Raw genomic sequence first — 17619 nt, 5'->3', positions numbered from 1 at the left:
ATAAGCCCTCATAAAGTTTCCTTTCACATAGTCTTGCCAGATGTCTTGCCCTAGAGGAGTAGCTGTGGGTTAGACACTGCTGCCTGTGAAATGGTGAAATTTCAGCACCTAACTTTTTTCTTTTTGCCTGTAAAACCTTGAAAGATTTAGCATTTAATCAGTAGGCACCAAACACACAGATTGTTCTGCAGTTTGCAATTGATTAAATATAAGTGCATGTGGAGATGATGAGATTTCCTTGTAGGAGCCATGAGATATTCATATATCATGTACATTTTCACAGAAATGTTTTGAGAATTACGAACTGACCATCTGTCATGCTGTAATGGGAATGCTCCGTTTCATAGCCCGTTACCTTCCAGTATTGCTACATGGACTTTATTTATTTAGTAATATTTCCCCCCAGCTGTACTCTGGTTGTATATACAAATAGTAGTATTAGAAAGGAAAGGTTAAAAACATACCAAAACCTGAATCTGACAGTTTCACTGGCTCAATTAAGGCTTCATAAACTGATTGGGAAATGCAGTATTTTTTGTCACTAAAATTTCAGCCTTTTCCTAAAACAAACACAGGCATAATTCCAAATCAAAGCCTTGTTTAGGTGTCATTTTCTTTTTTCCTCAGAGGAAAAAAGCATCAAAAAATTTTTTTTCCACAAAAAATCCTCAGTCAGTGCTGAAGAAAAATCCAGGGGGAGTATTGGCTAACTCAGAACTCTGAATCTAGAACATTTTATTTGGAAATTTGTCATAAGGTACAGAATCGGGGGGGTTATGGAATATAGACATTCATGGTTTGTTGGGTTTTTTTTAAAAAAACGTATTATTTGCGTAAAGAGGGATTGAAGCTCGTTGGCAGAAAACTTCATAGGTTACAGAGAGATCCACAAAAATATTTTATGGGCTTTGTATCACATTAAGGTCACTGGAATAATGTCATCTGGAGTTGTAGGTGGGTCATGGTAAGTAAATAAGCATAAATATGTTCTAAGCCTTCCCATGGTTGCAGTGTGTATTTGTTAAATGAAAATATCTGTGCAAAAACAACTTCAGCTTTCTTGGTTGTAAACATGGCAAAAAGAAAATAATTTTTTGATGGATAGATTTCTATGTAATGTAATGATGTCTTGGAAGTCCCTGTCGTGCATGCCTGAGGTCTCTGACATGTAGTAGTTAGTGGGAATGTTATGGGACCACCACCTGGTCTTCCAGATGGTTAGAAAAATATAGGATGTAACACTGTCTTACTGCTCTTTTTTTTTTTTTTTTTTTTTTTTTTTTTTTGTTAGACAGATGATTTCTACAGAGTATAGCAAACCAAGTAGATTCCAAAATTTTGAACAGATTGACTCTAAACTGTTTCGGGTATCACCTGCTTATAGAGCCCAGCAATGGCTGAGATTGTTATGCAGTCAGTGCAGTCAGGAGAAGCAAAAGCAATTTCAGCAGCTGTTCATACTGCATGGACTACTCTTTATTTGTATTCTGGGTAGCATGGAGAAAGGAAGGTGATGTTACTGTCACCTGGACTTGTCCACGCTGACAAAGATTTAATCTGGCTAGGCAAGAATGTGGATACTGCTGATGGTCTGCAGAGCTATAGGAGGTGAGAGGGCCTTCTACATTGTAGCTTTTTGCTGCTGCGGGTTTCTGTGTTCTCCCCAGTACTTTGGGATTCTTCCCCAAAATAATTTAAATGCAGGGTTAATATTTTGGTGGGATTTATTTCAAGTAAAATTATTCCATTTGACAGTCCCCTTTGTCGAGATGTTTTAAATTTAGTTTGCTAAAATAAGTTCATGTAGAACATGATTTGCTTGTGAATATGCATTGCTGTTGTTGGTCATTCCCTGAATATCCACTTCCAATCTAGTAGATGGATTTTAGATTGCCTTTGACTCAACTTCTTATGTGTTGTAGGCAGTCAGTGCTGAATTGTCCTGCAAATGCTTGCATCTGTGCTTTCATAGAAGACCAGGCGTTGTGTTTACACGCACATGGAAGGGAATCGGGCAGAATGGTTTTCAGCTTTTGTTAAATAAAAAAGTGAGATATCATAATGCTGAAATAATGGGTGTGAATGTGAAACAGAGAAAAATGGTTGGAAAGGTGGTTAATTTTTTTCTGAAGACTAAACTAAACTCCAGTATTGTGTCTTCTCCTTTCTCCCAAACTACTGTGTGCCCAAGAATCAGTCATGTGGTCAGAGTAGCTGAAAATATCCACAAAACAGGGTTCTGTCCTCAAATGAAACACTGCTTCTCCAGAACATTTAAAAAGAAGAAAAAAAAAAAAATAACAGAAAACCAAAAACCCAAAAAGTTTTAAAAACTGAAATCTGACTGAGAGATTTTTCTCCTGGAAAATATGATGTGAACTGGGTTAAAGCAGTAATTCAGCTGACAGAAAGAGGAGATTTTTTTGAAGTGACAATGGCTACCAAAGGTTTAGTATCAAGCTCTCTGCTCAGTGATGCAGAAAACAAATAGTATACAAAGAGCCCTAACGTGAGATGAAGTCACAGTTATTACTCAAGTTTTATGTATGTTTCCCTTGATTCAGGAGATGAACCATATGCTTTGACATGAGAGACACCAATGGGAAAAAAAATGACCAAAGATTATATATTCAATGAAGAACAAAGAATAGAACTTAGACTTGTAAAATGGGGAATTTAGCTCGAAATGTACAACCTTTAAATGAAAGTGTGCTCACAATAACCTGTAGAACAGACCAAATTCAGCTTTGTTGTTTACACATTTGAACTGCTTAAAAATCTGTGATAACTAGACTTATAAATTCTATCTAGAAATCAATTTGGTTAATGGCCATAGAAACCATGTGTTTTCTTCCTTAGGGCTTTGAGACAAATGGTTGGTCATAGGGCACTGACTTTCTTCGTGGTTCCTAATAGCAGTCAGGAGGTATGTTCCCAGTATGACCTAACCATGTTGTGGCTTACTTCTCCTGTAAAAGAGGGACGCTACCTCATGTTTATTAGGAAAATGCTTACAGACAATTACCGTGGAGCAGCTGATGGGTAATAACTTGCTATCCTGCAGGCTGTCTGCCAATGCAATTTTTGAGCAACTTTACCTTCAACATTTTTGGTTGATTAATTTTCCATTTACAAATACAATCTTAATATTAAATTACAAGGTAGTACATTTACGTTAATAATAACTTTGAATTTCAACAGAGTGCATCAGGAGATTTAATGATTAGAAACATACAGCTGAAACATAGTGGAAAATACGTTTGTATGGTGAAGACAGAAGTGGATAGCGTAGCATCTGCGGCAGACCTTATCGTACGAGGTAAATTCCAGCTTCAGTTACCATGAATCATACTTTCTAACTTTTTTTATATTGTAGATTACAGAAACAACTGATGTTGTAGATTGTAAAACCAATTCATGACTTGAATTATGTGATGAATGACTGTGACTTGAATCATGTCATTCTGCTTTGCAGTTAGGGAGAATTTTAGCTCAATTTTTGGATGAAGCCTAATTTTTCCCAGAAAAATTAAGAGCTGGAGGGTATAATATTGACTTCACATCTTTTCTCACTGACAGTCCTTTCAGTCACCAACAAGAGGGAACTCGGTACTGGCAGCTGTGAGCAAGTCATGAGTTGCTGCCTCTGCAAACTGAACAGTTGGGGTTGGTGATGCCAGAATCCTTCCTGTGAAATGGGCTACTGCTGCCAGAGCATAGAATAGGCTTTGTCCTACGGACACACTGGAGTTTAAAGCATTTAACGCAGGTTTATTCCTTTTCCTTCAGAGCTGGAATGTTCACAGTTAAGCCAGAACTGTAGCTTTCTTTGCTGATGATGCAGCTACATTTATTGCAAGAGAAAAAGCTTTGATCTACGAAAGCGTATTATGTGATCAACACTTACTCAATATATTTTAAAATATGCCAGATATTTTCTAATTGTCCATGTGCTGTTAGTTATTTCAACCCCCTTTGCTGGTGCAGATGAGACAAAACCCAGCATTTTTGCCAGGAGGCCCAGAGTCAGGATTTTCCAGAAGGCAGCAGAAAGCTTGCCTGACTGAATTGCTGCTCGGGGTGCTGATCAGATGTTGTGCTGAAAAATTGCTACAGTGCACTGTACAATAAAACAGCTGTAGATAACAAATTGGCAGACTACAGAGATGTATTAGTAGATTAAAAGAGGACATTGAGGACTAAAGTAAAAGACATTGGAAAGATAGAGGGATCATGCTGAACAAAGGTTCTTGAAAAAAACCAAAACCCTGTCATCCGTGCTGTAGTTCAGAGTATTTCACAATTAGATTATCAAAGTTTAGTGAATGTAAAACAATAATTACAAGTGTTCTTATTCCAAGCTGAATTGTTTTCTTCCTCCCACAGCGCTGATAAAATGAGAATCCATACTGCTGTGTTAGTGATTTTCAAGGTACTGGCTTTACAAAAACATGAGGTAATTTTCAATCTGATTCTAGGCTCACCTGGGCCCCCCGAACATGTGAAAGTGGATGAAATAACTGATACCACAGCTCAGATCTCCTGGCAAGAAGGCACAGATAATCACAGCCCAGTAACCACTTACACCATACAAGCAAGGACACCCTTTTCAGTTGGCTGGCAGCGAGTTACAACAGGTAAAACACAATTCTTGTTACAGACTCTGTTGAAACATTTTTGACCAGGGACTCCATGTTCTTAGTTTCCTTTTTTTCTTTCTTTTTGTTTTTAATAGTTCCAGATGTGATCGATGGAAAAACATTTACAACCACAGTAGTGGATTTAAATCCTTGGGTTGAATATGAATTTCGTGTAGTTGCCAGTAACAAAATAGGAGGTGGAGAACCTAGTTTACCCTCAGAAAAAGTAAGAACTGAAGAGGCAGGTTAGTGGGTTCTTCTATTTGTTTTTAATTCAAGAATCTTGAATATTAACAGAAAAAGAGTGTTCATACCCTTGGTTCCTTGCAAACAAGCTTGGAATTGCAATTGAATATAAAAGCCTATAAGTAGTTTGTTCATGATTTTTCCATTTAGCTGCGGGACAGTTTGTGTTGCATTACTGAGCATCACAGAAGCATAACATCTAAATACATTTAAACTGTATTTAGTATGCCAGAGTCTGTCAGATCAGGCAGCGCTGCAGAGTCTGAAGGTATTAATGAATGGAGAGAGGTTAATTTCGATAGGTGTTTTTTTCATTACTAGTGTTTGATGAGTGTATACCTTCTATGTAACGAGCATGTGGCTCAGAACACTACATGAATTAAAACCCCAGGATTTTACTTGGAATAAGGCCATTGCCCAATACACCTGCATAAGTTAACCCTCTCAAAAAAAAAAAGGCATGCCTCCAGTTGTTCAAGCATTAGCATACACGTGAGCTAGTGAGGTTCTTCAAGCGCTCAGAAAAGCATCAGCCTGCCCCAGTGATGGAAAGCAGCAAGGTGAATGCAGGACAGGGCTGGGGCTTCCCACGACTGCCCACCCTGCCTCAAAAGCATTGACCATGATTTGTAAAAGCAGTACGAATACAACCGGGTTAGCTTCAGAGGATGAGGTTAATGTTATATGATGTTGTCTCTTGTATCTACGCTGTGTAGACAGCTATACGTTTCCTTTTCACAGTTCCTGAAATTCCCCCATCTGAAGTCAGTGGGGGAGGAGGCAGCAGGTCTGAACTGGTCATAACATGGGATGTAAGTTTTCTGGCAAGCAATTTTCTTCAGAGAATGATTGTTTTCATTCAAACGCTTCTTAAAAGATGAATTTCCCTGGCTGCAGCAGCTTCTCATCTAGGATGTATATGTGCTCGGTAACATTCTGTAATGTGAGCTATGCACGTTTGCCTTCCCTCTTTTGCTTTCATGTGTTACTGTGCTAGATGGCAATCAGTAGGAAAGCTAGTTAATTTGTTTGAGATTGCTTCTGTTCTCACACAAATGTTAACACTAAACAGGGGGCAGCGGAGAGGAAGGGGTTATTGCTCAAAGGTTGAGCCAAAGAATTATGCTTTTCAGTGCAAATTTGCAGTTCTTGCTTTCCTACCATTAACTCTGGATGCATGTGCCAGCCAATACAAACACTCAGATACTACTTTATATTATGTATCCCCTTTTTAATGAGTTAAAAAATGTTAACAATCTGTTACTAACATTGACTACTCTGTGTGGCTATCTAATCATAATCACTGTGGTATGAGCCACCGTACAAAGGTAGTATCAGGCTTCTGTAATAGTTGTTGACTAAGCAATTACTCTTTTTTTAATGAACTATGGATTGTGAAATTGAAAAAAAAAATTGTATTTACTGCAGAGTGTCTCAAAACAGTGGAAAACAAAGAATATACCTGAAAGTTGTCTTATTCTTGAAGTGCAGACCTTAAAAATAGGTTCGAAGGAGCACGTTTTGCTCTGCTTTACCGGAGTTAATTTGCTGATGGAATGATCCCAAATGCAGTACCAGAACCTGTTTGCAATCATGTATGTTAGTCTGTCAGTACTTTATTCCTGCAAAACATGCCCAGTGCTGTATGTAGTATCACAGACTTCTGTTGTCTCTTGCTTTTCTTGCAGCCCATCCCTGAAGAATTACAAAACGGAGAAGGATTTGGCTATGTTGTTGCTTTCCGCCCCTTTGGCACCACAACGTGGATACAGACTGTGGTCACCTCTCCTGACACACCAAGATACGTCTTCAGGAATGAAAGCATCTTGCCCTTTTCACCATATGAAGTCAAAGTTGGCGTCTATAACAATAAAGGAGAAGGGCCGTTTAGTTCAGTAACCACAGTTTTTTCAGCTGAAGAAGGTATGTGACTGTGTTATCTCCAGATTGAGTGAGTTACCCTCAGATATTTAACATGAGATGTTTCATCAGAGAATATAGCAACAGACAGTTAATAGAAATGAGGTCACTTTGAACATGGATGTGCTTATTTCCACAGTCACCAATGCTGCTGATCATCTCTCATTTATTGATTTCTGAATACAGAGCCTAGCACAGCACCCTCCGGTGTATCCGCAACGAGTCTGTCATCCTCGGTCATCGAGGTCTCCTGGACAGCCATTCCTTGGAAGATGAGTAGTGGAAGGTTACTGGGCTACGAGGTAAGCTCATTTAAAATACGCTCCCATTTGTAAAGGGCCATGAAGCCAGAAGGGTCATGCCGGCTGCAGCACAGCAGCACAAATTCCTGACAGATTACCACATATCTTGCTTTCTTCCTGCCCCACCTCCAACCTAGAAGAAGGGTATTTTCTTCCAAGGATCTTTAAAAACAAAGAACAGAGAATGAAATTGTGTTTTGCTTCCTGTGCTGATAGTCATGTGTCTGTCTAACAGTATTTTCAAATTGACATTTCAGAATTACATTTACTTCCCAAGAAACTATTTTGTAAGGTACAGTTTTCTGAGTTTAACTTGTTTACTTCTTAGATGAAGTAATGGTTTTCCTCTTGTCATTTTTAAATTCAAGCAAGATCTAATATTTTAGTTTCCTTTTTCCTACAATCACACTAAAAAGAGCAGTAAGCATGAAAAGCAGATGGATAAGATTTTTTTTTTTTTACACAGTAAGCATATTTTTGAAATTTCAATGTATTTCTGCCTTTTTCATCTGAGAAAAAAATGCACTTAAAAGAGTCAAATCTTGCAATGCTGTGGGTGAACAGTCCACTCCATGCAAGATTTTAAATGGTTTTGGTTTATATCTACTAGGTTAGGTACTGGAATAATGGTGAAAAAGAAGAATCGTCAAACAGAGTAAAAGCTGCAGGGAATGAGACATCAGTACGAATAACAGGTTTGAAGAGCAACTTGGCATACTACACAGCTGTCCGTGCTTATAACAGTGCTGGGGCAGGTCCCTTTAGTGCCACGGTAAATGCTACCACAAAAAAGACACGTAAGTATCTTGAATTTGAAGTGGGGAGAGACATAATGGTGTGTTAGCTCTTGCAGGGAAATGAAAAATAGGCACATTACTGGGAATCACAATATGCGTAAGTGACCTAAATTTTCATACAGACTAGAGGAGTCACACAATTAATTTGAGTATAGATCTTCCATTTTCTAGCCTCTGCTAGTTTAGCAGGATGAGTAAGTAAAAGTCAACTATGCCAGTGGAGCTGAAGATACATAATTTCTGCATAGAACCTTTATTATTCTTCTAGTAACTGGAAGAATTTTAAAAGAAAAATTTGTTATTTGGAAGGAAAAAAACCAGTGTCTTGTTGAATTCTTCAGGGTTTTATAACATAAATGTTCTAAGTTCTCTGGGGCATGGCCTTTGAAATGCAGTGATTCTCATACAATTGATGCAAAACAATCCTTCATGTCCATTGCTTCCCCTTGAACAAACTGCACGAGAGGCCACTTTACTATTAAAAAGAGAAATTAAGCTGGAGAACAGATTGTCAAAGGCTGCACTAATTTTTCTACAAATGGAAATATTTTTAGTATGCTCTTACATTGTAATACAACTCAGAATCAGGGTCACTGATCTTGAAGTATATCTGTCAGACTTGCAAGAATGTACAATTAAATCTGTCTGAAAGGTCAAATTCCCTGGAACAGTCATTAACATCGTTCTACCAAAAGTAGTTGCATCATCAATATTATGAAATAAGCTAGTTTATCAGAAATTATTATATGCAGAAATGAGCATCAACCAACTCAGATTAAATTGTATTTGCTAGAGTTTAAATTTATTGCATACATAGTTACCATGAATTGGCTGATATGAAGTAACTCACCGCCTGTGGCCTGTACCTGGCATGTGGTGAATAGTTTTCTCTAATTAATCTCGTGTGGCTACTGGCTGCTCACAAGAGGTTATGCCAGCCTGGTCAGCACAGTGATTTTTTCAGTCCTTTTTTAGTGACCACCTGCCTTTGGGAGGTGTGAATGAGAACTGGACAAGCACCTTGATCCCACTGATTTGAACAGGATCTGGTCAGGCCCTTAAGTCAAGATCTGTGCTATTTGGAATAATTAAAAATTAGTTGTACTATTTCCATGTATCTTGCTGGTGAACAAAGAGAGCAAAAACATTGCAGTACAGTATGATGTCAATCTGAAAGATTTTGCTAACTACTAGTTGAATTGACTAAGACAAATAATTCTCTGTACTGCTACAGTAGAAACTGATTTTTCATTCAAATGCATGATTTTTAATCAATCCCAATTTCTACCTTAACTTGAATATTTGTGATTGATGTGTTTTTCACTGTGAAGGATTTCTGTGCACATTGCATATACCTTCACCCACACGATCTACAAGATGCTTCTTAGTAACTATTACCTATATCAAGAAACACAAATATGTAAGTTCAACTGGCAGTATATTTCAAGATTGAAAATTCAGTCTTTGACCATTAAAGTATCTTTGCTTTTATATTTGAAATACTCATGTTCATAACCCAAAATAAGAAGTATGATTTTGTTTCATAAAATATCGCTTTATAAAATAGTAAGTAACTGGCAAAGACTTGCCTAAGTTCATAAGGCAAGATGTTACAATTATTTCACATTTAGAAAGCCTTAAAGTACAACCAAATGTTCTGTCCATTGGTTCTAATTCAGAGAAATACTAGTGTATATGACCAACTTTAAGCATCTGAGGAGTCTCAGAGAAATCCACGTAGCTTTTTACATGCTTAGCACTGGACATGTACTTACGTGACACGGTGGTTCAGGATCTGACCTATTTACAAATTAAGTTCTGCAGTTCTGAACACTGAAGATTACTGGAGATTTTGGTGTCTGAAGTGAATTGGAGCCTTCTGACTCACTTCCATAAGTCAAGTGATAGATAGAGGCTTACAGTTTTTATATATAATTACTCTTCATTTTTTTAGATGTTATATTAGTATTTTGTTGTGGATTTAAAAGAATGACTCATATCTTTTGAAATTCAGCTTTAATATCTCAGTGTGAAAACCACTCATGTACGCTGTAATACTTAATTCTCAGGAGCAAAACTATCTCCTCTTACACTTACAAAAAGTAGCTATTAGTGCATCGGGTTAAATCCTGTTTATTATATAGAACAAGGCAAATACTGCAAAAAAAACCCCACCTGTGAGTGGTTGTTTGACTTTAGAATAATTCTTTGAAGTCTCGCTCTTACATTTTTGTGTCTAATCTGGTGGGGTTTGATCTGACTGCTCATGGAAGGAAGATAGAGAGCTACCTGTGTGAAAGAGTTTACAAATAAGAGGGGAAAAAAAAAGAGAGGGAAAAAAAAACCTGTAAGCACATGCGTAAGAGTGCTTAAAACCAGTATTAGTGTTTAATATGGAACCTTCAGCATCAAAGCGTCCACCTAAGCAGCAGTTGCCTCCACTAGGTGACAGCAACAGTAAATTGTTTTCCTTAAGACATTTAGAAAAGATTTTAATCGTTGATTGTGTCACTGCATGACCCATTCTCTGGGGAACAAACTTGAGGCATCTTAAGAGGTTTGTACTTACCTGCACCTTCCCTGAAAGCTTGGCAGTTTTCAAGATATATTAAAGTGTACAGCCAAAAGCATACTACTCCTTTTGAAAGTAACAGTCTCAGATTGTTAATGAACAAAAAAACCCCAGTAGATTTACTTGGCCAAAGCCCACTGTTGTTCCAATTGCAGATACAGAAATGGTACAGACTGCATTTCAAAACCACGCCTTGAGTTAAAAGAACAACAACAACAAAATCTGTCAAATATTTTTACATTACAAACACATTAAAGTAAATCAGCATAGCGTGTAGAGTTGAATATTCATGAAGACTAAATTTGTCTAACATAATATATTGTAAGTTTTTTTGCTTATTCTTGACAATATACTAAAAGTAGAAATTGTCTGTTACCATCGTTGGTTTCATTAGAGTTTGTTCTAATTGATCATCCATGTTCTAAGACACATGCTTTTGTCTGGCTGTATTCAATGGAGGACCATCAATAGATAACGCAACTTCAGAAATAACATTTATGTGCTGTTCTGTTTTTCCAGTTTAGTCTCTGAAACTTAAAGTGTACAAACAACAAGGCTGCATTTGAGTTGCTTTTGCATCTGACATGTAATGACAGTCCATTACCTGAGCTATTATTTCCTACTGTAGAATAAATCACTAATACCAATTAAAGTCATGCTTTTATTATGTATTTGAAGCACCCAGTCAACCGCCAGGAAACGTTGTGTGGAATGTCACTGACTCCAGAGTAATCCTCAGCTGGGAGGAAGTAAGAGCTATGGAGAACGAGTCTGAGGTGACTGGGTATAAGGTAAGTGAAAACAGAACAGAAAAATACCTGAAAACAATCCACGGTTTGATTTTTCTTGTCTAATTGCAAGGCAGTAAGCTTAGAGGATGCACAATACCACATCTAAACTATTTCAGTAGTGTCTCCTTTTTATGGACTTTAAATCATAGTCTAACAATGTCTCATAAACCGTGGTCCTTTTACCATTAATCACACACTAAATGCCTTCTCCTCCTCATGCAAACAAAGCCAGGAGCTGCAGGCATTGCTGCCAGCTTTTGGGATCCCACTTTCCCAGGCGTATAACACTGTGTGTTAAAACATGTATAACACTTATCACGTGTAACATTTTGCAAGAAAACAAATAATCGACGATTTAGCTGATAGTTAGAGTTTCCATTGCTGGCCAGGTGTATTTATTAGTACCTTATATATCAAACTGATATTCTTAACCCTTCTTCTTACCTACTGTGGGACATGTTCATTGTCTTGATAGAAATTACGTTGCTACATCTACTCTAAATCTGATCAGTGCACAAATGTGCAAGTGTTTAAATATATCTTACTTGAGTGTGTTTAAGAGAATAGCTGAGGATGTTCTTGATGAGCTGTGTGCAGCTGGATCCCACATGATATATTCCTGCATAAAAGATTCAGGCTGAAGATCTGACTGTGCAGTGTTCCGAGTTGTATTGGCAAGAAATACATGTTTACAGTTTAGATAAGACACCTAGTTTCATAGATGGTAGCTGACCTAAAAACATACCATGTGGAGTTGCAAACTGCATACTCTGTCTCCCACAACAATTTCAGGTTCCCCTGTGGATAACCAACATTGCTAAGTACACAAAGATAAGCTGAATTTTGATAAAGCTCGTTAATTTTACTGAAGTAAAGCACTTAGGGGGTCGTTTTTATCCCAGAAGGCAAGGACAGTACCGTTAACAAAAGTTGGTTTGCCAGGAAGAGAAGAACCAACAAAGGACACTGAAAATGCCAGAGCAGCTGTAGCACGGTCACTGTGGAAGCAAGCCATGCAGCTGTGTCCCTCCGAGAGCATTTTCTAGCAATGCACAGCATTACGGAGTGTGTCTCCAGGGCAGCAGTGTGTGTGTAATTCCAATAGCTTTGCATTTTTTTTTCCATTTCATCATTATTGCTGTTATTCTGGGGGAGTTGGGATTGCTGGTTTTTGCAATGGGAAACGCCCAAGCTTACCTGCTAGTCAAATTTGTGAAACTTGGCCAGGTGAATGTGCTGGATCCACATATTTTAAACTCTGCCAGGACATACCTCTCTCTAGGCCTAGCCGTGCCACGGGCACTAGGGACCCTTTGGGCTCATCAAGACTTCAGGACAGAAGAGAGGCTGATGTTGCTCTTAAATCCCTCCTCTTGCCTGATCATCTTGAGCAGCGGGCCGTGACATTCAGATGCAGCTCCCATCCTTTAAAGCATAGGACACCAAATGCAGTTAAGTTTCATGACAGAATGATCACACAGCACTTACAGAACATCTTCCAACATAGTCTGTACTTTTGATTAGTTCTCTCCTTCCCAAACTACCTATTGGCATAAGAAGCTGATCTAGACGATGACAGATTCCAGATGGTGGCATAATTCATAGAACAATATATTAAGACACTCAACAGAATATATTATTCATTTGTTATCATTATCCATTGTGCCATTTTAGATTAAAGCTAGAATAAAAGAGCTTGACTAATGTTACCTTTTTTCTTTAAATGTAATTCTACCCTATAGTAGTAACCAAACCTCAGATCTTTTCTCTCATCCCCTCTTTTTAAAGACTAAATCTTGTTCCTAAGAAACACAAATAAAAATTGCTGCTCAGGTCCTAGTGGAAGAAATGACGCACTACAGCTCTTTGCTTGTGTTGCAGGTTTTGTACAGGACCACCAGTCAGACCAACATGAACGTGCTGAACACAGACAAGACAACCGCTGAGCTTCTGCTCCAGTTTAACGAAGATTACATTATAGAAGTAAAAGCAACAACTGAAGGCGGAGATGGCACTAGCAGTGATCAGATCCTGATACCCAGACTAGCTAGTAGGTTGAAGCTGAATCACTATTATTTTGTCACATGCTTATATGGGGTCCTTAACCAATACCAGAACCTCCTTTATACCGGCCACAGCATAAAATGACATGCCTCCTCCTTGGTGTAGTGAATCATTACTAAAATTGCACTTGACACCCAGCAGTTGTCACAGCCTGTCTTTGCAAGAACTGAGTCCTTATTGATGGGGAGAAAAAAAGAATTAATACTTGTATGTTGTATGGTAATAAGGTAATAAAAAGAAAAGCAATTAACAGTCTTCATGCCCTTATGCATGACAAACTTCATTCTATTGAACTGGTAAATTACCATGTAAATTGGTATTAAAAACATTAGATTTTTCTACCTTTTCCCCTTTTGTTATTATTATCTTGAAAGTAAAGACCATTCATACAGTTTCAGCATTTTGCAAGGCATTTCGGTAGTTTTAAAATACTTACTGTACTTTTGTAAATTTTCATTGCTTGTCAGAAATAAAAGTTTACAATAATTTTTGCTTAGCATCTAGGAAGAGTAATAATTTGGCACAGCAGATACTCATGCTTTCATTTAATCCTGACCTTTTTTATTTGTCACAGGTATGGATGCAAGAGGTTCTGGTCCATCAATCTTGAATATCTTCAGTGTGTCCAGCTTCTTACCAACAATATTTTCCTTGACTCTTAATTCAGTGTTGTGATGATACATTTTCATTTGCTGGGGGAAAAAAAAAGAAAAAATCAGTTACTACAGAAAAGTGCTTTTTTAAAAAAAAAAAAAAAAACTGCAGTGGTTAATGCATGTTTTTCTTCTATCCTGACGTGTTTTTAAATTCTTTATATTTCACTGTAGGTTGAAGTAAAAATATCATGTAAAGTTTAGCAAATCCTTTAAAAAGGAATCTAAAATGCCTTAATACTTGAACCAAAGGAGTTTACATATTACGTACTCAAGATACAACGTAGAGAGAGGGAGAGCAATGGCACTATGATCATAGTTAGGAGGAGGAGCTTAGCTCAGTGAGAAACTAATTTTTGCAGTGACACTGAATTTTTTTTGGTATATTCTGCATTGTTACAATAACATCATTTGACATATGAAAGAAGAAATCAGAGACACGGCGTTTCAATTGGATGATAACACGTCGACCAAGCAGCCGTTCTTAAGCCAGTGTGTCATAATCCAGTAGGTTTGGATCAGTTTTCTTACTGCCCTTTATACAAGTTACTCTAAATCTAGCAAGAAATCAAAGGTGGAAGGTAGAGAAAAGTCACAGTACGGACATCAGTTTTGCACAGTCCACGCGGGGGTGTCCAAGGGGCAGGGCTTCCACTACTGCTCTTTAAGAAATTATTTCACAGCCCTGTTTCAAAGGCGGCTGTCTGTTTTATCGCAGTGTATGTAAGTTTATGTACCTTTTCAAAAGCCTAACCTTCCTCTCTAGCAATAGATTTTGAAGTTAATTTCCTTATTACATCTATATTTCTTAACCAGGTTCTTTATTCATAACCAAATTCTCTCATGTTCAGGATCATTTTTACTGCCCTTCTCTGAACTCCTGTCAGTGTGTTTCACTAACAAACAAAAGTGCCCAGCTGTAAGCATTACTGAAATGCAGTTGCACCATGGCCTTATGAAAAGGGACTACTACCACCTCCCTCCCTTGTGATGTGGTGCTGCCAAATATGCAGCCCCAAATTACCTTGCTCTTCTGTCCACTGCACTGTAAACTCATCCTTAATTCAGTGTTACATTCATAACTCTCCTTCCTTCTGCTCTTTAACCAGTTCAAAACTATTTCACCTGGTCTTGCACTCTAATGCACCCTATTACTGTCACATGATTCTGGTAAGTTTATGGCAATACTATAGGTCATAATAAAAAAAATACACAAAGTCACTTCAGGCTTGCTATTATAGAGAAATCTCCACTTTCTTTCATAGCAATATATTAAAGATACATTAAACCTGGTACATTTGACTTCTATAGTTGTGAATTTAGTCAAATCAGCCTTTTAGACACCTCTTAGCTGCCTATATGCACAGGAGCAAGTGTTCATGTGACATTAAAGCATATCCTTTGAAAGACTTTTTTTTTCTTTCAGTCTCACAGTATTATTACAACACACAGAACTATAAAGGGAGAGAACCAGGATTAATGAAATTATGGTAGCACTGTAGAAAAGATACCTTGATATGCATTCAAATAGAAAATTACCTTATTAGTATCACATCCAGATGAAACTATGTGCTAACTGTTGAAGTAAGCAAGATCTGTATATACTGTACATACATAGTTATAAATGGCTAGTTGCTTTTCAATGTGGCTAACCAGTGATGTTTTCAGACACTTGCAAATGGGGGGGGTGGGTGGGAGATGGAAAAACAGGTGTTACTAGTAAGTATATAGTTATGTTTCATGCAACAAAGGGTGACTCTTTCTATTCTTGTTTCACAAAGTTCTAGTCCATGTTCCTGTACTGCCATTTTCATGTGATTACATTGTATTATTTAATTTCTAGCTATATATCTCCATGAGATATGTACCGAGTACCTTGTTTCATATTGAAAAGTTTGAAATTTATCCTTAAACTTCCAGTTGTGTGTGTATCCTATGGTTATCTGTATGCATTTTTTTCTATTACTCTAATAAAATATTTATTACATTGAGGGATACTAGAATATTTCAAGGTATTATTGCTTGTTCATATTATATATTTGCACACATGGGGATTTACTGCATCTAAAAAAGATATTTACTGCAGCTTCATGATATTTCTGCTAACTGGCACTTCTTGGCAGGATAGGAGTGGTTTCCCGCAAAGTAGCTTTGCTGCTAAAAGACTAAAATCCCAACCCCTATACCCAGGCCTATTTCTACAGAAAGCAGGGCAGGAGGGAGAAGAGGAGCAAGGATGTCAATACGTCCCGGTTTTGCCCCGGAGGAGTCAGACATGCGTGGGACAGGGACCCAAGGTTGTGCTCGAGCTTCTGAGCTCTGCCTCTGCCCACAGGTTTGCAGCACAACAGACAAAAAGCTACCTCCCTTTCCCTGGCTTTGTTTCCCATCTATCCCATTAGGCTGTTTTTTTCTGAAATGGAAAAAAAAAAAAAAGTAATTATATTGAAGAAGAGTTAGTTCTTCATAGTAATTTATTTAGTATATCACTATTTAGCATTAGATAGCATGGCCTTATTTCCCCTGCAAATTGCCTATTCCTTACGTATTGCAGCTTCCCATAAAGCCCAAGACTTTCTAGCACTAAAACCTTCTCGCTGGGAACACAGACAGAACAGAACTATATATTTTAAGCTTTTAAAGCATGCCTTCTACCTACGTTAACAGGGAGGTGGTCCAGACGCTGCAGTTAAGGGTTAATAAGCCCAACGCATTTACAAGTGTACGCGCAAGAGGCAAGACTGTCGGGTTTTCCCTTTCAGGTGGTTGTACATGGACATGGGCCTCGCTCGGTATTTCCCCCAGTGTTCAGATTAGCCTTCCTTTAAACTGACCTCTGTTTGTTCCTCATGTTAACTCAGTTAATATTAATGATTATTTGCAGTAATAAAACCAACTCGATTCTCCAGGGAGAATTGGAAAAAATAAGTTGTTACCAGGAAAGTATTGGAGGAAAAGGTGAAGAGCCAGTAAGGGATAAGGTGAGAGGTCCCGGAGCCAGCCTACCTCTTTGCAGGCGCTTCTGTGACCAAGTTTAGCAATTCAGTCCTGGGGAGAAAAAAAAAGAAACAAAAAAAAAAAAAAAAGTAAAAATCAATGGTAATGAAAAACACTAATAACGTTGCTTACATGACTGGAACTGCAGATGGTGGGGAAGGTATTTCTGCCATTCCACTTTCACTGGCACTTGCACCAAAAGTAATCAGCACTTTGTCACTTACAATTGCTGCTATTTGAAATCCAGTAAGAAAGGAGGCTTGAGTCATAGTCTTTAGGCAAACGCTATTATAAAATGTATGGGGATTTTAATGCCCTATCCAAAAATGCGGCTGTATTCCTCCAAGCTGTTTGGTAACGCTGACGGCTACCGAAGAGCAAAGCCCAAACCTGGAGGGAGGCAGAGGAGGAGCAGGGGGGAGTGGGGAAGGTGACGCCCCCCCGGAGGGACGAGCCCGGCCTTTCTCCGGCTCCCCACGGCGTGTGGGGTGAGGGGGGGGCTGCGAGGGGGGCAAGAGCCCCACAGAGACTTCAGCGGCTTCTCGGGAAACGCTTGGTGCAACACAAAACTGGGCGGTTTTCTGGAGACTCGAACAGTCGCTGTGGAAAGGAGACAGGGGACAAGAGCCCTGCCACC

General features: G+C 38.3%; 1 protein-coding gene across 3 annotated transcripts in view; it reads left to right on the top strand.

The window, feature by feature from the left end:
• Positions 1–15923, top strand: part of LOC126049840 (contactin-3-like) — a 115355-nt gene extending 99432 nt beyond the window's left edge. Inside the window, exons 12-21 of one of the 3 annotated variants that reach the window (XM_049826891.1) lie at positions 3202–3319; positions 4479–4637; positions 4736–4885; positions 5628–5698; positions 6575–6809; positions 6993–7108; positions 7719–7905; positions 11156–11268; positions 13150–13318; positions 13907–15923. In XM_049826891.1, coding sequence (XP_049682848.1) covers positions 3202–3319; positions 4479–4637; positions 4736–4885; positions 5628–5698; positions 6575–6809; positions 6993–7108; positions 7719–7905; positions 11156–11268; positions 13150–13318; positions 13907–14007 — 1419 coding nt within the window. In that variant the 3' untranslated portion in view covers positions 14008–15923. The remainder of the gene's footprint in view (positions 1–3201; positions 3320–4478; positions 4638–4735; positions 4886–5627; positions 5699–6574; positions 6810–6992; positions 7109–7718; positions 7906–11155; positions 11269–13149; positions 13319–13906) is intronic. The other 2 variants (XM_049826893.1, XM_049826892.1) reach the window with 2 other exon arrangements.
• Positions 15924–17619: the final 1696 nt, after the last annotated feature.

Source organism: Accipiter gentilis, chromosome 23 (genome assembly GCF_929443795.1).
Source record: "Accipiter gentilis chromosome 23, bAccGen1.1, whole genome shotgun sequence".
Lineage (NCBI taxonomy): Eukaryota > Metazoa > Chordata > Aves > Accipitriformes > Accipitridae > Astur > Astur gentilis.
The sequence above is the reverse complement of the archived record's forward strand: the minus strand, read 5'-3'. Positions and strand labels throughout refer to the sequence as shown.